This window comes from Lampetra planeri, chromosome 3 (assembly GCF_965212315.1).
Source record: "Lampetra planeri chromosome 3, kcLamPlan1.2.h2, whole genome shotgun sequence".
NCBI lineage: Eukaryota > Metazoa > Chordata > Hyperoartia > Petromyzontiformes > Petromyzontidae > Lampetra > Lampetra planeri.
The window spans coordinates 12,748,538-12,774,733 of record NC_136109.1 but is presented as its reverse complement, the minus strand read 5'-3'; the positions used below and the strand labels follow the sequence as shown (position 1 = coordinate 12,774,733).

Here is a 26,196-nt window from a genome sequence, read left to right as displayed (position 1 = left end):
ATATCATCCCTCTTTCTCAACTGAGATAACTCAAAACTCTCATCTTTACTGATGTTGCTGACTGGTATCTTAGCGCTTTTGAGGGTTGCAGCGATTTCAGATCTTGTCACGTCTGCAGCAATGTGTCCGTGTACAATAACAAAATTACATTAGGAGATAGAAAGAAGAACACATAAATTAGAGACTCTACCCAGGTTAAAGATATCATTCAAATTGTTAAGAAAAGTAAGCTTGGGCAGGACACGTTGCTATAAGGGACAATGGCCGATGGTCAAGAATATTGATAGAGCCAAGGGATGAAACATATCCAAGATGACATCAACCAAGGAGATGGAATGAATAAATCAGCCTGTGTGCAAGGTCTAGGTGGACTGTTACATCACAGGATCATGAGGGATGACAATGGCTTGGGGAGGCCTTCATTCAGCAGTAGATTGATCATCACCAATGGTGATAATGTCGTGGTTATGTGAAGATACAACTGCTGCATCTTTCCTGGCTGCAAGAGAATGTACCTCGTACACTACTATAATTGGTGTCTCACATAGCGTATTGCACCAGCTGATTTCGGAGGTGTATGTCTCTTCAAAAAGCACGTAAGTAGTCCTTTGAAAATGGTCGTTGTAGATGTCAATGGTGAGAATGTTGTGGAAGTTGAGGTTAATTATTTTTTGATGACAAGATTCACAGGGCTTCACAGTCTCATGTGTGATCTTCTGCTACGAGACAGTCAATAACTGCATGTTCTGTCTAACGAACCTTAAACAAAAGTCAATTACATACTCTTTGTTATAAAACTGTCTTAATTACAATAGTGGAGTGTTTTTTTTATTTGTGCTAGTATGCCACTGGCAACTCAGTATCTTAATTATTTCCTAAACGTTTTTTCGTTTTATAATACAGCAAATTAATACATCCCTGTTAAGTGTTCTATTGTAAATGGGTATTAAGATGTATTTATGTATTTAAAATAAAAATGTCGAAAATTTGCTTAATTAGCTTTACATTTACCACACACTACAGTATATTGGAAACAAAAACATTTTAAGGAAATTGAACATGCAAGAAATGCTTCATAAGCAAGAAATGTATGTATGAAAATCGTGTGGTTTGAATATTTCAAATACATTTATTTAGATAGGAGGCATTTCTCCTTTGGCCTTGCAAAAAGGTGGCATGGAACGTATAAATAACACTCATTAATATTCCATATCTTACGTCAGGAAACCAAATGCAACGAAATTTTCAACAGGAAAGGTCAGAGCAGAAAAAAGTGACATCTGCAATGTAGGATAAATGACTCCAGCCAAACAGACTTTGAGAATGCCATTTAACAGTGCCACTGCATCAGCTCTGAGTGGGACATTGTAGTCACAACATGTTCTGCATGACTGATGCTGGGCTTCCTATTTTCATTAGAAAAAAACGCACACACATTGTGAGAAATACATATAAAGCCACTTTAACATATTTTCTGTGCATCTAAATGTGATTACAACAATGGCATAGTATGGGAGAGGATGCTATCCATGGATATTTATACATATACAGTATATACAATTTCGGCAAATTTTGCTTCTGTTTCAGACTTAAAACATATATTGAAAATGTTATGTAAAAACACTAAAACCTAAAATATATTGTAAGCTGAATATACAATTATACACTGCAGTGAAACATGATTGCCACTGGTCTAGTGTTTGTGAAGTCAGTGTCAATTTTCAAAGACAATACTGTATTTATGCAGAAATGTCATGTTTTGCAGCTCCTTTTATGGGGAATTCATAACGGTGGACTGCAGAGAAAATATTAAAGACCATGTAATATCACAATTTATAAGGGTGAATAATTGTTTCCCTTTGTGAGAGCCAGTGTGAAAAAACGTAATTCTCAATTAATTTAAATTACACACGTCCCCCCCTAAGGTAAATATTATATGATCCTTATCTGCTTGCCTTGGTAGATAAAGGGCAGACAATTAAACGAATTGAATAGTTTCACTATTACTGAATATATGAGAGTATATAGTTAGTTATTACATGCAATTCCACACAGGTTACGAGTTTTAAGCTATTGGAATTTTGCAGAAAAACTCATTTTTTTAACGTTGAGCAGGAACAGAATTAGGAAACATGCTTAATGCTTGTGTTAAAGGTAGTCGTTTAAATGGCATGGTTTATACAAAAAGTGTAAATTGCATGAACTTTTTTTAAAATCAAGATTGTTGATATTGTAATGTTTTTGTATGAAAAGTGTTGTATAAATGTTTTTTCTCATTTTATTTATGTTTATAATGGGGGTATAATGATACATTCATTCATCAATATTGAGTCTCAAGCTCACGATGCATGCTTCAAAACATGTCCATAGTACGATTTAAAAAAAAAGCATATATGTTGGACGTCATCTTTTCACAAGAGCCATGCAGCCACTATTGGCCACTACATTTGCCAAAATAAAAACAGATTCTTGAATTGAATCATCACCCTGAATTATGACAATAAATCGAATTGCTGGGAGGGTTAATCATTACATCCCTCGTTTGTTATTATTGTGGACTTTATAATTTAACATTTTGGTGCAAAGTGTTTGCCCCATCTTCTCTGGAAAAAGAGGCTCTGATACAGTATGATGTGCATTGCATTAAATAAAAACCCGGATTTGGGTGTTGAACGATATATTGTGGCTAAAATATACTTAAGACATTGAGTCATCAAGTAAAAGGGAAATTTGTCCTGAAAACACACACTTTCAGCTTAAATGGCTTCAGAAAGTTTAGTATGTAATCATGGACAATATTTCAGATGATAAGGAATTGACAGTGTCAATCCAAAAATGCATGGTGATATGGGGCACCTCCGTGCGGACCCTGTAATTCACAATGCACCGTAAAGAATCTCAAAATCCTTGACGATAAATCAGTGCACAGCACACTTTAGGAAAAATTATCCATGCAACTCCAGTAATCCGTGAACATTTGTGGATTATAGGATGAGCATGGCACTTGGCTAATGACGTCATAAATAAATGTAAAAACCTGCATATTATAGGGTGTTCACAACAATTTCAACCTAAATGGATAACATCTGGGAATATGGGTCTACAATAAAGGAAGATTGGAATTTTGGACTTAATATCCAAGTGAAAATAAAAAAAGCAAAAATCATTAAATACTTAACAGACCACATTAGCACAGTTAATGATATGAACCAAAAACAATGATTGTTTTATGCATGTTTGTCTCTCTGCATCTCCATTGTCTCACTGCATTTTTATTTTTATAACTCCATTTGTCTATCAGTATAGTCATTTGTTTATCTCCATTTGTCTCTTTCTATCTTCGTTAGTCTCTCAGTATCTCTGATTGTCTCTATCTGCATCTGTCGCTCTATCTCAGACTCACAAAGATACATTTATAGAGATGTGTGTTTAAGTGCTTCAAACATGTATTTCTTTGTGTGTGTGAAGCACCGGAAAGGGAATTCTGGGGTATTAAAAGAAAAGCCACTGTAGTTAAAAAAAATACATTGCCTTCGCAATTTCTTGCAAATTGTCGGAGGAAAGAAGCCGCCTACAATATATAATCCGTGGACTTTCACAGATGATATACGTTTTAGTTCATCCCAGAAGAAATCCAAAAATCCGCTCAAAACTGCACATTTTAAGATGTTAAACGTTAGAGGCCAGACAAATAATCTACTTGTGATAATGAAATGTTATGGTTTACTTGCATATATTAACAATTCTAATTAACAAAAATAGATGTATTTAGCTGCTGTGTTTTATTTGTATTATTTTATTATTCCCCTTCTACGTGACTTTACCGAAAGATCCAATAATATTTAGCTTCTGTTTTTTATTTTAACTCTTTAATTGAAAATGGTAAGGGTAAAGGAATCACAATTTCCATCTGTCTGCGAGTGCTCTCGCGACCATAATTCTTAACCGATTTTGATAGGACAAGCATGAAAAGTTTTTCAGGGTATTGAGAATGTTCAAACTGTTGGGCATGAAATCCAACATCTTCGAATAAAATGGGAGCCATTTTCCCTCCCCAAATGAGGGGGTTGAGTTACCTTGCAATTCTCTAAGAGTTTAACACGTAGGCTTTCGCGACCAATATTATTCATAATCAACGTTTTTGGGTTTTGATCGCGTTATTTATAAATGTGTCTTAACCCTCCACCACCCGACACGGCCAATCAGTAAAAAAGAGTCACGTTGACAAAGGACAAATAGTTCACTGCTTTAGCCCACCGGTATGTTGAAGCGCGAAACCACAACATTTACAATTTGAGTACGACGTTTCGCTGGTAATTGCATCCAGCATCATCGGGCAATTCTCTAAGAGTTAGAAATCTGTTATATGATACAATTTGAGCACCCCATTTCTAAAAAGTGGCAGAAAGCTGAAGTTCAAAACAAATAGTCAATATGATGCTTACAACTAGAAAATAAATATAATTTTGACCCTGAATTTGAGCCCATAAAAATACGCATTTTTATATAACATACAGGTAAAATAATGATTATTTAATTGCAGCAGTGATCCTTTATGTTATTCAGAGGAAGTGTAATTGTGATTACAAAAGTAATAACATGCAGATGTTCTACATTTCTATGCTTCATCAAATTTAAATAAGAATTAAATAACAAATCATAACAGAGTTTGATACAGCCCTTCCATCAATATAAATCTTCCAACTGCAAACTCAACTTATTGTTGTAACTGTTGCTGGGCTTCCTATTTTCATTAGAAAAAAACGCACACACATTGTGAGAAATACATATAAAGCCACTTTAACATATTTTCTGTGCATCTAAATGTGATTACAACAATGGCATAGTATGGGAGAGGATGCTATCCATGGATATTTATACATATACAGTATATACAATTTCGGCAAATTTTGCTTCTGTTTCAGACTTAAAACATATATTGAAAATGTTATGTAAAAACACTAAAACCTAAAATATATTGTAAGCTGAATATACAATTATACACTGCAGTGAAACATGATTGCCACTGGTCTAGTGTTTGTGAAGTCAGTGTCAATTTTCAAAGACAATACTGTATTTATGCAGAAATGTCATGTTTTGCAGCTCCTTTTATGGGGAATTCATAACGGTGGACTGCAGAGAAAATATTAAAGACCATGTAATATCACAATTTATAAGGGTGAATAATTGTTTCCCTTTGTGAGAGCCAGTGTGAAAAAACGTAATTCTCAATTAATTTAAATTACACACGTCCCCCCCTAAGGTAAATATTATATGATCCTTATCTGCTTGCCTTGGTAGATAAAGGGCAGACAATTAAACGAATTGAATAGTTTCACTATTACTGAATATATGAGAGTATATAGTTAGTTATTACATGCAATTCCACACAGGTTACGAGTTTTAAGCTATTGGAATTTTGCAGAAAAACTCATTTTTTTAACGTTGAGCAGGAACAGAATTAGGAAACATGCTTAATGCTTGTGTTAAAGGTAGTCGTTTAAATGGCATGGTTTATACAAAAAGTGTAAATTGCATGAACTTTTTTTAAAATCAAGATTGTTGATATTGTAATGTTTTTGTATGAAAAGTGTTGTATAAATGTTTTTTCTCATTTTATTTATGTTTATAATGGGGGTATAATGATACATTCATTCATCAATATTGAGTCTCAAGCTCACGATGCATGCTTCAAAACATGTCCATAGTACGATTTAAAAAAAAAGCATATATGTTGGACGTCATCTTTTCACAAGAGCCATGCAGCCACTATTGGCCACTACATTTGCCAAAATAAAAACAGATTCTTGAATTGAATCATCACCCTGAATTATGACAATAAATCGAATTGCTGGGAGGGTTAATCATTACATCCCTCGTTTGTTATTATTGTGGACTTTATAATTTAACATTTTGGTGCAAAGTGTTTGCCCCATCTTCTCTGGAAAAAGAGGCTCTGATACAGTATGATGTGCATTGCATTAAATAAAAACCCGGATTTGGGTGTTGAACGATATATTGTGGCTAAAATATACTTAAGACATTGAGTCATCAAGTAAAAGGGAAATTTGTCCTGAAAACACACACTTTCAGCTTAAATGGCTTCAGAAAGTTTAGTATGTAATCATGGACAATATTTCAGATGATAAGGAATTGACAGTGTCAATCCAAAAATGCATGGTGATATGGGGCACCTCCGTGCGGACCCTGTAATTCACAATGCACCGTAAAGAATCTCAAAATCCTTGACGATAAATCAGTGCACAGCACACTTTAGGAAAAATTATCCATGCAACTCCAGTAATCCGTGAACATTTGTGGATTATAGGATGAGCATGGCACTTGGCTAATGACGTCATAAATAAATGTAAAAACCTGCATATTATAGGGTGTTCACAACAATTTCAACCTAAATGGATAACATCTGGGAATATGGGTCTACAATAAAGGAAGATTGGAATTTTGGACTTAATATCCAAGTGAAAATAAAAAAAGCAAAAATCATTAAATACTTAACAGACCACATTAGCACAGTTAATGATATGAACCAAAAACAATGATTGTTTTATGCATGTTTGTCTCTCTGCATCTCCATTGTCTCACTGCATTTTTATTTTTATAACTCCATTTGTCTATCAGTATAGTCATTTGTTTATCTCCATTTGTCTCTTTCTATCTTCGTTAGTCTCTCAGTATCTCTGATTGTCTCTATCTGCATCTGTCGCTCTATCTCAGACTCACAAAGATACATTTATAGAGATGTGTGTTTAAGTGCTTCAAACATGTATTTCTTTGTGTGTGTGAAGCACCGGAAAGGGAATTCTGGGGTATTAAAAGAAAAGCCACTGTAGTTAAAAAAAATACATTGCCTTCGCAATTTCTTGCAAATTGTCGGAGGAAAGAAGCCGCCTACAATATATAATCCGTGGACTTTCACAGATGATATACGTTTTAGTTCATCCCAGAAGAAATCCAAAAATCCGCTCAAAACTGCACATTTTAAGATGTTAAACGTTAGAGGCCAGACAAATAATCTACTTGTGATAATGAAATGTTATGGTTTACTTGCATATATTAACAATTCTAATTAACAAAAATAGATGTATTTAGCTGCTGTGTTTTATTTGTATTATTTTATTATTCCCCTTCTACGTGACTTTACCGAAAGATCCAATAATATTTAGCTTCTGTTTTTTATTTTAACTCTTTAATTGAAAATGGTAAGGGTAAAGGAATCACAATTTCCATCTGTCTGCGAGTGCTCTCGCGACCATAATTCTTAACCGATTTTGATAGGACAAGCATGAAAAGTTTTTCAGGGTATTGAGAATGTTCAAACTGTTGGGCATGAAATCCAACATCTTCGAATAAAATGGGAGCCATTTTCCCTCCCCAAATGAGGGGGTTGAGTTACCTTGCAATTCTCTAAGAGTTTAACACGTAGGCTTTCGCGACCAATATTATTCATAATCAACGTTTTTGGGTTTTGATCGCGTTATTTATAAATGTGTCTTAACCCTCCACCACCCGACACGGCCAATCAGTAAAAAAGAGTCACGTTGACAAAGGACAAATAGTTCACTGCTTTAGCCCACCGGTATGTTGAAGCGCGAAACCACAACATTTACAATTTGAGTACGACGTTTCGCTGGTAATTGCATCCAGCATCATCGGGCAATTCTCTAAGAGTTAGAAATCTGTTATATGATACAATTTGAGCACCCCATTTCTAAAAAGTGGCAGAAAGCTGAAGTTCAAAACAAATAGTCAATATGATGCTTACAACTAGAAAATAAATATAATTTTGACCCTGAATTTGAGCCCATAAAAATACGCATTTTTATATAACATACAGGTAAAATAATGATTATTTAATTGCAGCAGTGATCCTTTATGTTATTCAGAGGAAGTGTAATTGTGATTACAAAAGTAATAACATGCAGATGTTCTACATTTCTATGCTTCATCAAATTTAAATAAGAATTAAATAACAAATCATAACAGAGTTTGATACAGCCCTTCCATCAATATAAATCTTCCAACTGCAAACTCAACTTATTGTTGTAACTGTTATGCTATTCAGTGTCAATAACAATGTTAGGTACTGCATCAACATAGTATGTTTATTTAAGTTATTAATTCCTTTGAATTAATTCATACGAATTAATAACTGAATAATTAATAACACTGAGTGGTACGTCCACATGGCAAGCAAGAACATAGTATATATGCAAGTGCAGTACGGTATATCTGTAAAACGTGTTTATAGGAATATCTGATCAATACATATTGAAATGTAACGTTAACCCTTTCCGATTTTATTTAATCTCCATGATTATGAAATGTGCAAATTATTTTGATTTCACAGAATCTATGAGGCACGTGCATGTGCTACACGTAATCTGCATGTGTAGTAATTAGATGTTGAAAATATATTTCACTGGTTGAACATGGAAGTCAATTTCATTTTTAAGGAAGTAAAAGCTTACTCAATGCTTAAAATGACTGAATGTCTTAGAATAAAAATCATGCTTGTGTTCATGGGGGATGCAAGATAAGGCAAATTCCTCGTAGAAAAAAGTCTACACCCAATTTAACAAATGTGAGATGTTATCCTCACCAACAACATACATTTTATTTGCCACCATGCCAATAAGAAGAGAAAGAGTCAATTCATTTCTATGAATTGGACAACAGACCAGACGCTTTTTAGATTATAATTTGAGTAAACCATGGTTCTATTGAGATCATTTAATTTAGAAACAAATGTATGAAATACAAATATCTCTTGAACACTTAGAGTGCATCCTGCTAGAAAAGAGATATCCTGGTCATGTTTACCAGTCTCTGCAGACCAGCAGATTCACATCCTTAATCCATAGCTGTCGGTAACATAAACAACAATTCCGCATGTTAACTACCAGACAATTAAATGTGGTAAGTGGAACCTGCATACACCCCCGGCAACATGACAATGTCAGGGCCAACCCCGCGTGATTGGTGGTGACTGAGAAGCTTCAAGTAGCTATGTTTGCATTGGCAACTCTTCCTTGGCACCCTCACTGCCAGTGCCATTGAAATTGCACTCTGGCAGCTCCTACAGCAGCCATCAGTCGTGGCAACATCACATAGTGAGGTGTCTCGTGGGGGGTAGAAGCAGGGTTAGCAGCAATTGGGCAGCCAGATGTGAGAGTGGCTATGTGTGTGGAACACCACGTGTGTTTCCCACGGTGCATGCACCACTCTCCTATACCCCACCGGTCCCCCCTGACTGTAACTTCTGACCAGCTCGGAACTGGTAAGACTGGCATGCACGTGGAAACAATGAGCCAGTGATTATTTTAGGCATGCAAACTCCCGTCGGCATACCCATAGATAATGCCACCCATGCACCCTTTAGCAGTCATGCTACAACAGCACGGGTTGGTTTTTGCCAGTTGCATGTGAAGGTGGCAACTTGGATGTTGGTGTGAACTGCTCGCAAAAACAGCCATGAGCTGCTAGTCCCACCAAATTTGTATGCAAATGTTAATCACATCTTTATTCTTCTCAAACATAACTCAACCCTGATACCTCCATTGGATTAGTGCTCCATTGTTTAAATATCTTGTTCCATATGTTTCATGTTTAGAGCATGATGATAAATAAATGTCTCCCCACAGTTTGCATATAAATGCGATTTAAACAGCTGGTTTCTGTTTGCAGCAAGATTTGTTTTGTTTATGTTGTGATGATAATTTTCAATTAATGTTTCATGTTTATTACATCTTGAGGATGCAGAACACATTTAGATGCTGTAATATCAAAATTGTATTGTTTTGAATGTCGGCCAACATATATTGACCACTTGACTTACTGTATAACTCACAAATGTCCACAAATCAGAGCCTCTTAAATACGATTCAATCAGCAAGAGATTAAAACATTGAGTGTTTCGCTCTCAAGATGACAGCGCTTAATCTCGCGCATTCGCAGGGCGTGGCAATTTCTGGTGTCACATTGAGAAGGGAACCAGCTCCCTCCGCTGGCATCTCTTATATCCCGAGTCAAGCCCCCACTGGGCTAAGAAGCTCTTTTTGAAGACTCACAGACGGAGGCTGTCCAATATCAAGTCCCATGTTGCACTCTTTTGAACTGTGTTTACTTACAAGTCCCATATTCTGTGTAATAGATTGTTTAAATATATTGGGGTTTTTTAACCAAATTGCCTAAATAACATCTAACTCGTAAATTGTAAGTGCGCATTGTATTAATATACGTCTCTGTGTAAAGTAATGCAACTGATATACGTAACAATGTGATTGGCAAATAACAGGCTTAAGAATGTTGGGAAAACGGATTTATTCACGTAAATGATTACCTCTTTCAGTATGTAAACGTCAGCCCTGGCGAGATAAAAGTGGTCCTGCAGAGTGTTCTACCCACCATCTCCATATGTGTGGTACTAGCAGGGGATCTTTGTATTTCCTTGTTGGGTGCTCTTTCAGCTGTGTGTTGTTTGCTTAAAATTGCCATTGATGTTTCTAGGTCTTTTAAATTATCCTCCTTAACATGTATGCGAATTAAATACAAAGCTTAATCTATATGCCTGTATGTTTGCTTCCTGTATGTGGATGCATTGCAGAATATCGTTGCATTGTGTATTCTGCTTATTCGTTATTTCTTATGGCTGTTTTCATTTTAGAAAGAAGGTGAAATGGTGGAAAGAAGACCCTTCTCCATACGCTCCTCACTCTCATGCCCCTGCCAGGTTTCCCTTCTCATGGTGGCAATGCTAACAGCAATATGGGGTGCTGCAGAGTGCTGCCCCTCGCGCTGTGAGTGCTTGCCCTCTCCCAACTGGTCGGTTGTTTGTCATCGCAAGCGACTTCTTACCATCCCGGATGGAATACCCATAGATACAAGGGTATTGGATCTCAGCAAAAATCGTCTGAAGTGCATCAATTATGGAGATTTTTCAGGCTACCCACAACTGCAGGAGTTAGATCTCCATGAGAATGTAATCTCTAATATTGAGCCAGGCGCGTTCAACAACCTGCACCATCTGCACACTATTCATCTGCAAAGCAACCGCCTCAAGCTCATCTCCATGGGTGTGTTTTCTGGACTGCAAAACCTGACACAACTGGACATTAGCGAGAACAAAATAGTTATTCTACTCGACTACATGTTTCACAATTTGCACAACCTGCGTTGGCTGATGATGGCTGAGAACGATGTGGTCTACATCTCACAACATGCATTTAGTGGGCTATACAGTTTGGAACAACTGACATTGGAGAAATATAATTTAACTGTGGTACCCAGAGATTCTCTCATGCATTTGCATCGGTTGAAAGTGCTGAGACTCAAATACATGAATATTCATTCCATCCCACCTTATTCCTTTAAACGTCTTGTACGGCTAAAGGTTTTAGAAATCGACCACTGGCCCTACTTGAGCCGTCTGCCTCCCAAGAGCCTCTATGGCCTAAACCTGACATCACTCTCTGTCACCCACTGCAACCTGACTACATTTCCGCATGCTGCCATGCACCATCTTGTATATCTACGCTACCTGAACCTCTCTCATAACCCTTTAGGTGTCATTGAAGCACATGCACTCTCTGACCTTGTGCGGCTCACTGAGCTGCATGTCAGCAATGCACAGCTGTTAGCCATCGAGCCGCAGGCATTCAGTGGGCTTCTGCACTTACGCGTCCTGAACACATCTGGAAATCTTCTCACGACGCTGGAAGAGAACGTTTTTCAGGCTCTAGGAAACCTGGATGTGCTTCGTCTGGATGGAAACCCGTTGGCCTGTGACTGCCGCCTGTTGTGGATCCTTCGCCGGCGACGTCGCCTCAATTTTGACGGACATCAGCCGATCTGCGCTACCCCTGACTACGTGCATGGGCAGGAGCTGAAGGTATAATGCAGCAGAGCCCACTGAGACACACCTCTTATATGCATTGGTGATGAGGTGCACTTCTTCACCCACAAGTCAAACCATACCCGTTAAATAAAATGTTCCTGGTACAGATCATGAGCAAAGGTAAGTGCACCAAAATATATTGTTGTACTGTACTTCTATGCCCTCAAGTTTTTTTTTCTCCCACCTTCACCAACCCACACCGACGAGTGTGGTGAAATATGGCCTAGATGCGTTGAGAAGGCCCTCGTCCAGCAGTGGATATGACATTATGACAAGTCATAGTCTCCTCACATTCTATTTAAAATGTTTGTGTCACCGGGTAGAGTGTTCCGGTTAGCGCTACGCTTGCGCTACGAACCCGGCGACCCGGGTTCAATTCCCGCTCACGGCCAACACCGGCCACGATTATCTGAACCGGTCCGGGGCCTCCCCTAGGTCGACTCAGCCTCAAACGAGTACCTCGTGCGGTGTGTAAACATTGCCACTGGAGAGACAAAGGTTTCGTTCGTTCAAGTCTTTCAGCTGCCATTTAGACAGGATTTATAAATGCAGCAAGCACCTTATAACGGCTCATGAATGTTGAGGACATCTGCAAAAGTGTTGCTGTCTCTTTTTGAGTGTCAGGAATCGCTGTCCACTGAAGCTAATGCTAGGTACCCATGGTGGCGAGATGTTGTCTCCCTCACATGGTATACAGGAGGTCGTGGGTTCGAACCCAACCCTGATGGAGTTTGCATGTTCTTATGGAATTTGTAAGTTCTCCTCGTGGTCACGTGGATTTTTATCCAGGTCCTCCGGTTTTCCCCCCCACATTTAGAAACATGCGTTTAGAGTATTTACCTGCTATACATTTCCACATAAGCCACTTCGTTGAGCTATCCATTTGTGGCCAGGTCGCTTCTGAAAAAGAGCTATATCGCTCAGTGGGCCTTACTTCGTAAAGTAAAAAAAATATATCATCATGGGACCTCCTTTGCCAGTACCAAAATATACTAATAGGGGTTTCCCCTTTTTTCTGGCAACAAAACTGACACCTTTTGCAAGGAATCATGTTTACATTAACCACAATACTTCCAGTCAAATGCAAACAAAAAACAATACTCTGATAATTGGTGCATTGTCCTTGAAACTGATTGGTGTTCGACCAGATGACTGGCTGCCCCGCCCATGCTGTTTATGCTGCATAAGCTCTCCTCCCCCCAACTCTCATCCCCCACCCACTCACGTTGGAAACCCTTATACTGTACGCATATTCTTTGGGTCTTTCGGTAAAGCCACGTAGATAGAAAAAAAAATATCACGACGTTTCGATCGCAACACAAGCAATCGTCTTCAGGTGAAAAAAGAGAATATGAATTCCTGCAGTCACGAAAGCTTTAAGTCATAATGTGCCCTTATAAGCAGTTGCATTTGGAGGCTTGCCCTCTTTTCTCTCCGCCTGATGAAGACCGCTTGTGTTGCGATCGAAACGTCGTGGGTTTTTTGCTTTTATTGTAATTTTATTTTTTATTTTATCTTCTATCTACGTGACTTTAGCTAAAGAACCAAGAATATGAATTCCTGCAATCACAAAAGTTTAAAGTCAAAAAATATTTTCGTTAAATTTATACTTTAATTGTGCCACAAAAGTAAAAATTGTGGTAAAGTTACGTAAGCAATGTTATTGATAGAAAAAAGGCATTCTTTTACCTGCCCTTTTTAAAAGATGTATCCATATGGCTGGAATTATATTAATTATGGCGTGAGGGCTTTGTCATTAGCTGTAATAAGTCTGCTGTAATGAGTCTTCCTTGGCAACAATAACCACAATTGAAAACAAAAGAGAAATACACTTTTATAAAGTCACAAAGGGATTTAATCATTTAAAACATCATTAATAGTGTTCACTGAGTTTTTGTTATCTACAATCAGCACCATATTTGTATGGGTATGGTGTCATGGAACTCCATCATTTAATTCAATGTCGTCCGTGTACATTACCAGCAATGCTGGTGATGTAAAGCTATTTTGTTGACTTCAATTACAGTTCATATTTTACTTTTTGTGGTCTTCATAATTGATGTCAGCATATTTGAATGTGAAGAGCTGACTTCAATAAGTTTGCCTTTGTGCACAGTTGACAATATGTACAAATATAAAGACACATTGTTTTTCAATACATCATCTTAAATCAAGAATGGTTCTCAAAATGTCAATTGCATCTATAGTCCCCTTTACCTATGCAAACCAAACTTGCATTACAGAAATTAAGGATTGATAATATGTCACAACCTGGCTTTCAACACCTGATCATATAGTTTGTATGCATGAGGACAACTAATGACAGCTCTGTAAATTCACATCACAGAGTATCTAATTTGTATACATATATTAGACAGGTTATTCATCTGGTCTATTTATTTAGTACTGTACCCTGTTTGAATGCCAAGTTATATATTTTTTATCAATTACCTTATCAATTGCTCTTTTATGGTTATAAAACTTATCATAAGATATGTTACATTTAACAACTCTAAGGTGTATGCACAGAGAGTAGGAAGGCACAACTCCCATCATTCCTTGTGTGCATGTCATGTGACCACATTGCATGTACAGTGCTCTCCGCCTTGTATGAGCTTCTAATGATGAAGTTCTATTTCCAATCTAGCTGTGAATTTATCAACTTATTTTATCTAATTATTTGCACATTTTTGCAATTTTATATTTGCCTTTAATTCATTGTCCTATCATACCTCCTGCCACATTTTGGTTTTGATTATAATTTATGTATTATAAAACAGTCAAGGCACTAATTACATATATCTTCTGGGTACAGTATGTGAATAGCTCTTCGTCGTTCCATAAACAAGTCTTTTTGAATAATTTAGTTCTTGGTTCAACTTTCTGCCATCATCTTCCATTCTGCCAACTATTTTTTATTCTAACTTCTTAATATACATTAATCTCACTCTGTGATTTGAGCTATGTTCATAACCCCATTCATTATATGTTTCAATATTACCTTGACATCATCTTGTACGACTTTCTGTTTTTTGACATACAATAATTAAATACCACTCATGAAGAAACTGAGCCAACGTCCTGCACTATGGAACTAATTCCCTAAATCAATCATCGACTACAAGTTAAACCCACGATGGATCAAAGGCAAGTGAGCTTTAACGTTTCAAGCCAGAATAGATTTTCCAGTAAAGAGGACCACACCTCAGAAGCCTAGAGAAGAGAGGTTATGATTGTTGCTGAGAAGATGGGGGGCTTCATGTTGAGTGACAGATTAGGCAGCTTCAACAGAGTGATATTCAACCGAGGAAAATATAATGCCACTCTATTTTGGGTGAAACCTCTGCCGCCAAATCAGTGTCCGAAGATTATCACTGTCCAGATACAGGAAGTCCACAACTCTGTCAAGAATCACTCCATTACTCACAATGTATATTGAGAGGGTGGAATGATGTTTGATGATATAGAGTACCTGGGCAGGTGTTTAGGTGAGGCTGAAAGTAAGACCCTGTCTCTTTGTGGCAAGCCCCAGGTTCAACAGCAAAATCTCCAATTCCCAGAATGAGTATTAGTTAACAGGTTATAGCATACATAACATGGTTGACTAATATCGAGCCATCTTTTGACCTCACCCAAGTATATTCAACCTTGCGAGATGGAAATTTTACTCGTAGGTGCCATGGAAAGCATATCGAACTACAGCGTTTAAAAGAAGATGTTAAATAGTGGAGTAGACAGATAAAATGCCTGTCGGCTAATTGCACTGACATTATTTTTACACCCAAGAATTCAATTCCTGAGTGATCATGAGCAGCGGATCAGGAACTCTAAAAGCATAACATATATTCGAAAGCTCTGCCTTATTTATAGTATAATAGGCCTTGGCTAAGTTAATGAAGTAGAGGCATATATTCCCTTGGGAATCCCTACATCTTCGCTGGTAGAGACAGGCAGAGAATATGGCATCTGTGTAGGACCGTCACTGCCTGAAACCATACTGTACATCCGCAAGGTTCTTGTCAGCATGCCTGGCAAGGCAATATAAAATAATCATTCGATAATTATCTTTCCCAGGATGTTGACGATGGAGATGCCCCAGTAGTTATTAAAATCACTACAGTCCCTCTTCTTATAAAGGTGGGTCATCAGGGCATCCTTCAAATCCTGCAAAACATGTCCTGTGGTCCATGCAGGAGCCTCTACAACCAACAATAACAGCCCATACATATACAAAGACAAACCCTTAACAGACTTGGGGCAAGTGCTGTTAGCGAGCACCTATAAAAGCCAACACGGCACGCGAGGGGGTGGGTGGCCAGCACCAGGCCCGGTTGCCTTTGTCTCCCCAGTGGCGATGTTTACACACCATACCAGTTACTAATTTTAGACTGAGTCGACCTAGGGGAGGCTCAGGACCAGTTCAGATAATCGTCACTGGTGTTGGCCGCGAGCGTGAATCGAACTCGGTTCGCCAGGTCCGTAGCGCAGCGTGATAACCGCTACACTATCACTCCTCACATACATGTACATACCCACACATGCACAGACATAGACTATACATACAAAGTTTACACATACAAAGTTTACACATACATACACATAGATACAGATATACACACACAACCACAAAAACAAAGATCCCCGTATAGTCTTAACATAACGTTATCGCAAGTGCTGTTAGCAGGCACCTATGAAGGCTGACACGGCACACTTGGGGGTGGTTTGACCAGCAACCACGCCTCATCCGTCTTTGTCTCTAAATTGCGAATGTTTGCACACCACAAAAGGTACTGATTTAAGGCTGAGTTGGTCTGGTGGAGGCTCAGGACCATTTCAGATATTAGCCACTGATGTTATCCATGTTAGCCGTGGCTTGGAAGGAAACTCATATATACTAGATATATGCATATATATTTTAACACATACATATACAACATTACATACATTGTAATATGAACAATTCTGACTGACTGGCTAAGTTACTGATGAAAATTCGAATTATGTTCTCAAAGTGATAAAATTAGTCAACTAGAATTTTTTTTGCATGTTCTGTTTTTAAATATTAGTCAATGAAAATGAATATCTCTAAATTTTCAATGGTGCATACTGCAGATATTTCAATCGTGAAAACTACTTTTTGGTAACTTTTTTAACTTTTGATGTTGAAGCCAAAAGAAAAGCAGGCAAAGCCATTGACCATTTAGCATATATATTCACTCACAGCCATATTTACATTCACATAAACACACTCTCCCAGCAGCAAGAGCAGCATTATGAACAGCAGTAGCAACAAAAAAAAGTGGAAACATTTGGCAGTGGTCCATGCTTTGAATACAGTGGTTTGAAGTCATAGGAAGGTGGCTCATACAAATGTGCGTAACTCCCAATCCCTATGGATTGTAAGATGGCCAGGCAATGATAGTACAACAAGTGGGTATGTCAACTCTCATTTGCAGAACTCATTTGCATGGGATTACTCTTGGAGCCCCAGTGTTTTGTTTCTGCAGATAAAAAACACTATGTAGCTTTCCTGAATAATCGTCATCAGTGGCCAGAAATTGAATTGCGGTAACTACGTTCATGGCACAGAATGCTCACCAATGCACCCATTTATATGGCTTAATATACCAATGATGACGGGTGAGTAATGCATTGACAGGCTCATTGTCTCACCTGGAGTAATATTGCTTGACAGATTGACTACTATCTTCAATTGAACCTTATGGCGGTACCCCGGGGTAACATAGTATCCCGGCTCTCGCATAATGTCTGTGATGCAGTAATTTTTAGTCTGTTGATGGTCGGCGATGCAGCAATCGACTCATCTCGACGAGCTGTACACGATGCACTGTGGTGCATACGAGCATTCATGGTTTCAGCGCAATCGTCCTCGCTGCGTTTCGACATCGCAGAGTAGCACGGATTGATTGGTACCCCAGTCGCGGAGTTAAGTACACCCCTGGAAAAAAGTATCCCAGAAATAAAATATTTAATTGCATCGGCCATTTTGTATTATTTGGCACCCTGGGGTACCGCCATAAGGATCAATTGTTGCTCAATTGCTCGCTTGACTGATTGATTGCTTCATTGGTTTACTGATTGCTAGAACATTGCTTGATTGTTTAATTGAATGATTAGTTAATCGTTTTACTGATTTATTGGCAAATTTCCTGACTGAACTATGAACCTACCAATTTAGATTCGATCTCCTGGTCACGGATAATATCAGTGATGAGTGACAACTGAACCAATCCTATCAGCAGCCCTCCCCTTCACCAACCCGTACTGATTGGTGTGGAAGCGTTTGGTCGACAGCCCCCATAACCAACATGATGAGGAGGGCTTCATTTAACATTGAACTTAAAAAGAGCTGTCGGGAGTTGTGAGCATTATTATCATGTCTGGGGCCAATAGAATGGGCAACACTATGTCATGATAACTGTGCTGTAGTGGTGTGAGACAGATATAAACCTGATTGTTAGCTCCAGCCCATAGCTATGACAGATTCCCCCTTTCCCTGCCTATAAGCTATGATTAACGAGAAAATTGTGAGCAGGCTAACATCACACCCATTCTACAAGCTAGCAGAGTGAGCCACCACGCGCTGCAATTGCAAAGCTTAGCTTTCATGGGTAATACCCAGTGACGGAACTGTCTATCGCTCGCCAGGAAATCCACTAGGGTCATGAATTGTGCCCCTGAAGTAGAGCCAGACATTATTCACAGCAGGATTAGATTTTTTTGATTGGAGAAATGATAGCTTGAACATAAATGGAGAAATGATTAGCCCTCTCAGATGCTGAGGTTGCCTCGTCGTTTTGAAAACTAATGAAAATGAATTACAGGGAATGATTGAAGTACTGTACAAAGGCTACTTTGAACTTAAATGAGCAAAACTAAAAGAATGTACAACTATTTTACGAAACAATAAAATGTCTGTTGGAGGGATACAACTCATGATTATAATAATATTTGTGATGCACAATTCACAGGCCTCAGAGAGCAACCTATAGAAACACCTTTACAGGTGTATACATTATCTAGATGTACTTTACAATAAAAAAGGCAATCGATATTAAAACCACTCAAATTAATTAATGTGAAAAGAGGCCGCACAAAAATTATTTAAAGGGAATATATCGTATAAAGTATACGTTATGGATTGAAGGCAGCATGTAGAAATATACACTGAAATTGTGTTGAGGTTTTAATGCCTAGAGAAGGAAATGTATGTAATTAATGTCCCCATTTTAACTTAGTATTGTATAGTTTATTGAATATAGAGGGTGAGGTAAATAAGCAAACATGGATAAAAAAAATCAGCAACCACAATAGATATGTTGATTTAAAGAATAGGTATAAAAAGGAGATGCTAAACAAAATTATTGAACACACAGAACTCTAAACAATCAGGAAGAGAATGATGAAAATCATAGAACACAACAGAAAATTGCAGATGTCATAACAAGCAATGGAAGTGAGCAATAAAGCAGAAATAGGTTTGACAATAGGCAATTCACAAAAGGTAGCCATTGGAGAACAAGATGGAACTTTAACCCATGACAGATAAAGAATCTCTAAATGATTGGAACAATTGTACGGAGATCTCTATCAGAAAATAATGTATCCTAGGCATCAGATCATTTCTCAGATGAGGAATACCAGATGGGTGACTTCAAGTTAAATCTACGCTTGATAGTATAGTATGGTATAACTGTGGCAACCATCAAAAAAGCACTTCATGTTGACAAAATCAATTCAATATTTCACTTATAAAAGTATTACTCAAGACAATCCTCATTTCAAAAATGCTGATAAAAGTGACATTAAATAACTACATACCCATTATTATATTACCTCATGTATATAAATAGTTCACATACATCATTGTAAATATCCAAAGTCTCACAAACCAAAGCCTAAATACTGTAATGGCATATTTATAATTTCTTCACTGTTTCTTATAGTGAAAATGGGAGATCCATTTCAACTTCCAAAAAATATTGAAGTTATTGCCTTGAAACAACTTCATAAAATACGTAGATACCTGAAGGGCTGGAATTGGGAAGACATTACTGGGGGGACACGTGAATGCTGCGAGGCAAAACATGTGTAGTGACATAGGACGTCACTACTGTGTCGGCCCGTACGAGGGTTGGGGGGCCCCAAGGGGGTGCCTGGGGGGTCACGTGGTGGAGGGACCCAGACCTCCCGTGAGGTGGGGGAAGGGAGGCGTGGCCTGGAAAGGGAGGCGTGGCCTGGGCAGAGCCGGCCACGCCAGAGCAGATATAAGCGTGATGTGAACGCAGAGCGGGGCTGTTGAACTCCGAAGTGAAGATGATATCATCGGTCCTCAAGTCCCAGGTCGTCGTTCTGGACCAGGCAGCCCATTGGCTGCCTGGTCCAGTCTGTGTCGTGTTCCAGAGTGCTAGTGAGTTGAGGAAGGTGGTCACCACCTCATGTACAGTGTTATATTACTTACCGTTTAATAAATAAATAGTGTTGCCTCCAAGCTGTGTGTGTGTGTGCACCTAATTCGAACCCACTACACATGTATTATATATACCAAGGGTCGAGAGGACCCCCAAATGAAGTTTTATTTTATAGAGAGAAGCCATTACAATATGGAACCCTCATCTCATCCAACAAAGAACCTTAATCTCATTTTATATGTATGTATACACGTGTTAAACTGATATGTATTTATGTTGAACTTCTTTGAAGCCTTGTCTCATCTGAAACACAACTCGAATCTCTCCCTGTTTTGGCCTCATTCTAAATTGTAATATTGCTGCCCAACTCTACGTGAAATTGTATTTGCTATTCATCATTATCTGATCCTCTTTACACCTTTTAACACGACATTAGATATTAACTTAGTTGAATGATCTTCCTAAAACATTCCATGGACTTGTTGGCCTCATACGACTGGATGGAACATGTCGATCAGCCCACACACACGGCAGGACACACTGGAAGTGTTATTATTTACACAACACAAATAGTCTAGGTAGGCTGTCATTATTTACACAGATTTATTACCCAGTTTTAGTGACCTGTTATGACTGGGACAATTGGGGAAGATATGCGAGTTGGTGGGAGACTGGGAGTCATGCTTTTTAGCCTGTCTTGGGGCTTGTGGAATCTAAAAGTGAATTATTGTAAATATTTTGGGGAAAAAACATTTCAAACCACCTTAAGGTCGTGCAATATCATGCAACCAAATCGGATCTGCAACCATGTGGGAGGAACATGAGACACGTCATCAGTGATGTCATCATCATCAAATCAGCAGACCTCTCATATGACCGACTCATTGCCAAATATTGTTCAACATTTTACTCCTTGTCTTCATCATTGCTCCTGCCAACCTTTTACATTCACATGTTCCCTGCTCTAACAGCCTAGGCCTTAAGTGAAAACCCCTAGTCAACTTCGACAACACTGAATGGTGGTTCTTCCTCTGCTGCAGCTCCCATGCCTGAAAATCCTCTCTCCCCTTTAGTATGACTTTGAGAGATGTAATTGTATGCACAAGCGTGTATGGTTGGGAGAGTTGCGACGTCAGCAAAGTTACATCGTATATAAATGGATAAATCAAAATAAAACTAGCTTTTAAAAATATATGTGAGAACAACCATATTACTTGGGCAGTTATTTAGTAATTTAGCATGAGTAAATATTAATTTGAACAACATTTATTGCACAAATAATCTTTTCACTATAATTTGCAAATATTCTGCAGCATGAATAAAATCACTTCATGCTGCAGATCATTTTCAAATGTGAATGTCTTAGGTAATCCATTGGTAATACAAATTACTTAACAAATGGCTTTAATCTGCTTTTTTTAACACAATGGATGTTGGCCATACATTCCTTCTCTGCTGGGAAATCACACAAAGTTAGTACCCAGCTATGGATAACAGCCGGTGCTTACTACTGGATTCTCTTCTGTGTTCATAACTGGAGGATAACGCTGGTGCCCCTGTTGAGTATTACTTGGCAGCCAATCATCTGCGAGGGGTGGACCCCACACTTGTGTTATGCAGTAAGATGATGCCTGAGCTCACCCCACACGTGATTGGCCAAGGCTGCAAGGTTCATATCTGCATCTATGCACTTATAAGTGTAATACATTGCTCTGCAACGTCGAGCTTGCAGAGGGGAACCCACACCCAGGTACCACACTATTAAAAACAAACTAGGCCTGCCTTCACAACAGTCATAACGGGTGGTAACACAGCGGGAGCTCACTGTGAGGAGAGGGCAGAGAGGGAGTAGGGTGGGTGAGAGTAGCTGGGAGGTTGGCTGTGTCCCTGAGGCCCACATTTGTTGCTTGTGCCACTTACCTGTATGCTGCTGTGATCCTCTGGTGTAAATTCCCTGCAGGTCAAAACTTCCGGTAATTAACAAACACCCACATTGAGTGATAGCACAAATTGAAATATGTTGAACATGCAAATTCCTCTCGGCACACCTACATATCACCCTGGCCACTCTAACTTTACCAGCCTTGCTAGTATGTGTGTTTAACTTCCTTCGCACTGTTCGTAGCCAACCGTGTTAATCAGAGGTGCGGGAAATCGGAGGTGCGGGTGCCAGTAATGGCACAGCCTGATAAATTATTGGTGAGATGGGAATCTGATAACCTGTTATTAGTATGAAAGTGACAAAAAAAAACTGCTGTTGGTTGCTAGTTCATGCCAAAAACAGTTTTTAAAAACAGCTATTATTTATCGTTCTCCCATGATATAGTTCTGTGCTCTCAAATTTCTTCATATATTTTAAATATTTATATACTTTACATTATTAATACATGTGTTTATCCATTTTTGTTGCTCAAGGTTTTGCTTTCGTCTCAATTTATGTTTCTAGAAAAATGTTGATATGCCAACACAATGCAGGAAACATCTACAGAGTGTGAGTCAATCTGACTTTGCTCGGATGCAGAGACATTGTATGAAACATTATTGTGGCATGTTTTTTTTCTCTTACATTTCCATGTTATTATTTGAACATGGAGATGGGGAGTGTCGGCTGCCTTGAGTGCTGAGCATACAACTGAATAAATAGTATGCGATTTATATACAATATACAGTAATTCACTTACGTGAAACAAGATTGATGTAGACGGCGTTATTGGTAGGTCTGATTATCCGTCTTTATCCACATACATTATTTGTACATATTATATGTTTCTTTCGGTAAAGTCACGTAGATAGGAAAAATAATAATAAAAATAAAGTGAATAAAAATATCACGACGTTTCGATCGCAACACAAGCGGTCGTCATCACCTTTGCCTAATGACCGCTTGTGTTGTGATCAAAACGTCGTGATATTTGTATTCACTTTATTTTTATTACTCTTTTTTTCTATCCACGTGACTTTACTGAAAGAACCATAGAATATGAATTCCTGCAGTCACGAAAGTTTTAAGTCAAAATTATTTGTACAATTATCTGTAGATAAATGGAGTTAATAGGGCTAATTTGCCACCACTTATAGATGACTTCTCTAGTTCATGCAAAGGAGGAATGTTGTGCTTCTGGAATAGAATTCCGGGTGCGTCATGGAGAGATCAAATATGAATACAGTAGTCCCTCGGTTAACGTTTTTAAACCGTTCCATGAAACTGAACTGAAATAACTGTTAATCGAATTCACTCATAAGTTGAAAAACAAGTAAAAATCACTGAGCCTGTAAGAGAGCTGTTTCCACTGCCAAAAGAGAAAACAATGTAAACATAGCCAGTCGAAATCTAAACTCTCATAAAAGGGCGTCGCTGATTGGCTTTGGGCATGCTCAGCCCACTTATGGGCGTTCGGATTGGCCAAAATTGGTGCCAGCATGCATAACGTAAACACACCATTAATCAAAAATTCACGTTAGTCGAAACCATGGAGGAGGCAAAATGTTAACCGAAAAACCGTTAGCCGAGGGACTACTGCAGTATACATTTTTCACTACCCTTGAGTGACTCTTATTATCTATAGAATAACACGAACAATAGGAATACTTCACTCATAGATCATATAATTTTATAGGATCGATTTATGTGGAGTATTGGACATTCGGCCTTAGATGACAGGAGTAATCACAATGTATACTGTCAGTAGTGGAATAGTGCATTGTTCCATAAATTAATGTTGAATCATAAGGTCACAGTAATGCACGAAATCACTTGTATAAAATACTTTTAAAATCACATATGTTGTATCTTCTCCAACTCACAATGACCACAACCCAACATGGCATGAGGAGGCCTTCATCTCGCAATGGGTTGACATAGAGCAGTATGTAATAGGTTTCACTTTGTTCCTGCAGCCACGAACAGCACTAAAATTTACATTGATGTACGAATAATTATTTGTTTTGAATTGCAATAATCCCTGGGTTTTGTGGTGAGGGGGGGGTGAATCATTCCAAGGTCAGATAACAATGGTTGGCACATCACCGCGCTGCTTGTGATTCACACTGCTTATGGTGTAAAGAAATACCAGAATGTTTTATAACAGCAGTATTACAAACATGAGTTACAATATATTTTAAATGTATGGTGAACTTCGTTTGCGCCGTACATATGCAGCCATGCTAATTGAGTTTAAAAATAAAATAAAAATATTCAAAACATCTGCTAAGTTATTTTGTATTGCTTCATGCATAAATCAGTGAATTTAATTCATTGTAGATTGAAGATCATTGATTTACAATGTACTGTATTTGTATATAACCTAACCATGGATTTTGTTCATATACATTTCTCTTTTCTCGGCAGGATTTTCCAGAAATTTTGCTGCCAAATCATTTCACATGCCAGCGAGCGCGCATTCGTGAGAAGGAGCCCGAGCATTACATTGTCATGGAAGGGCACTCAGTACGCTTCCCATGTCAGGCAGAGGGTGACCCTACGCCACGCATCCACTGGGTTTCTCCACAGCGCAAAGTTTTGCTGAGCAGAAGTGTGGGTCGCTTGCTCGTCACAGCCGATGGTTCTATCGAGGTGCGCTATGCACAGACACAGGATGGAGGCACCTACACATGTGTAGCTACAAATGCGGGTGGCACTGATAGCTACACTGTCACACTTTTTGTGCGCAAGATTGAACACGATGCCGGCCCACTTTCCAATGGTAGCGACCCACAGCAATTGAACTATTCCAGCTACTCTCGCAATGGCACATTGTTCACCTACCAAAAGTTGGTATTCGATGTTAAAATTGTGGTGATGGCTATAGTGATGGGCTGCTGCTCCTTTCTGGGTGTGGTGCTGCTTTGCCTTTTCCTGCTCTGTATCTGGAGCAAGGGCAAGGGTCGCTACCGGCACACAGCAATCTACATTGATGTTGCACCCAGACACTCGAGTGCTGCAACTGTCAGCCAACCAAAGACTCCAACGAAGATTAACATGCGGATGCTGTGATCCTATCGTTTTCGCCTATTAAAAATGACAGCTTGCAAGCCACTAAATGTTTCAAATTGATACTGTTTCAAGATTTAAATGCATTGAACTTCTTTGATGAAGAGACTTTTTGGATGCAAGCTTCCTCTTGGGATTTAATTATTAACTCTATTCAACTGCTGTATATGAGCCTCATTGCTTACAGGTTTAACTAAAATGGTACTCAATATGTGGAATTTATGAATTTGTTTAATAAACTTGTTATCTTGATGTTATAAGTAGTTTATATAATTTGAAGTGACTAAAAAGTTGTTACACAAAGGTACTAATTTCAATTTTACATTGAAAAGTATATTGTTTCTCTTAAAAATTAGATAAACAAATTATAAAAGAATATATATCCTGATGGTATTATTTTAATATTTCAACTATTTACATTAGGCTGTGTTGTGGATTTTTGACATCGTGTTACATTCTCATCAGCATTACAATTGCAATTGTATTCATTTTTACATTTTCTAACAATTAAAAATGACATTAACATTATAAGATTGTTTATCGCACTGTAAAAGATGATAATAAAATAAATATAAACCAAAATTAATAGTTAAGTTGTTCTAACTGTCGTAACCATTGTAATCATTGTGAAGATGTTGATTTTAAAAAAAATCATGTTACACAGAACATTCCACCAGAGTGTACACTGGAACTAATCACCCAAATACCCATTCTGTTCTGTAATGGTAAAAAAAATCCTAAAAACATTAAAAATGATTATCCAATTCTAAGCCAGTCTCATTCTCTGTGCCCTTTCTGCTCTGAAGGAAGGCCATTGACTGATTGGCATGATACTTTTTTCAGTCTAATTTTGACCTTGC

The 26,196-nt window shown here is 38.2% G+C and overlaps 1 protein-coding gene across 1 annotated transcript; it reads left to right on the top strand.

Annotated features, from left to right (window-relative positions):
* Window positions 1–10,692: 10,692 nt before the first annotated feature.
* Window positions 10,693–25,912, top strand: LOC144717358 (leucine-rich repeat and immunoglobulin-like domain-containing nogo receptor-interacting protein 1). The gene is made up of 2 exons (XM_078592830.1): window positions 10,693–11,908; window positions 24,695–25,912. The coding sequence occupies exons 1-2, from the start codon at window positions 10,697–10,699 to the stop codon at window positions 25,337–25,339; spliced, it is 1,857 nt and encodes a 618-aa protein (XP_078448956.1). The 5' UTR covers window positions 10,693–10,696; the 3' UTR covers window positions 25,340–25,912.
* The last annotated feature ends 284 nt before the right edge of the window (window positions 25,913–26,196 follow it).

Excerpts from the sequence above, each read along its gene's own strand:
- LOC144717358 (XM_078592830.1), top strand. The coding sequence starts at position 10,697 with ATGGTGGAAAGAAGACCCTTCTCCATACGCTCCTCACTCTCATGCCCC. Across the intron at positions 11,909-24,694 it reads TGCATGGGCAGGAGCTGAAG|GATTTTCCAGAAATTTTGCT; the intron begins GTATAATGCAGC and ends TTTTCTCGGCAG.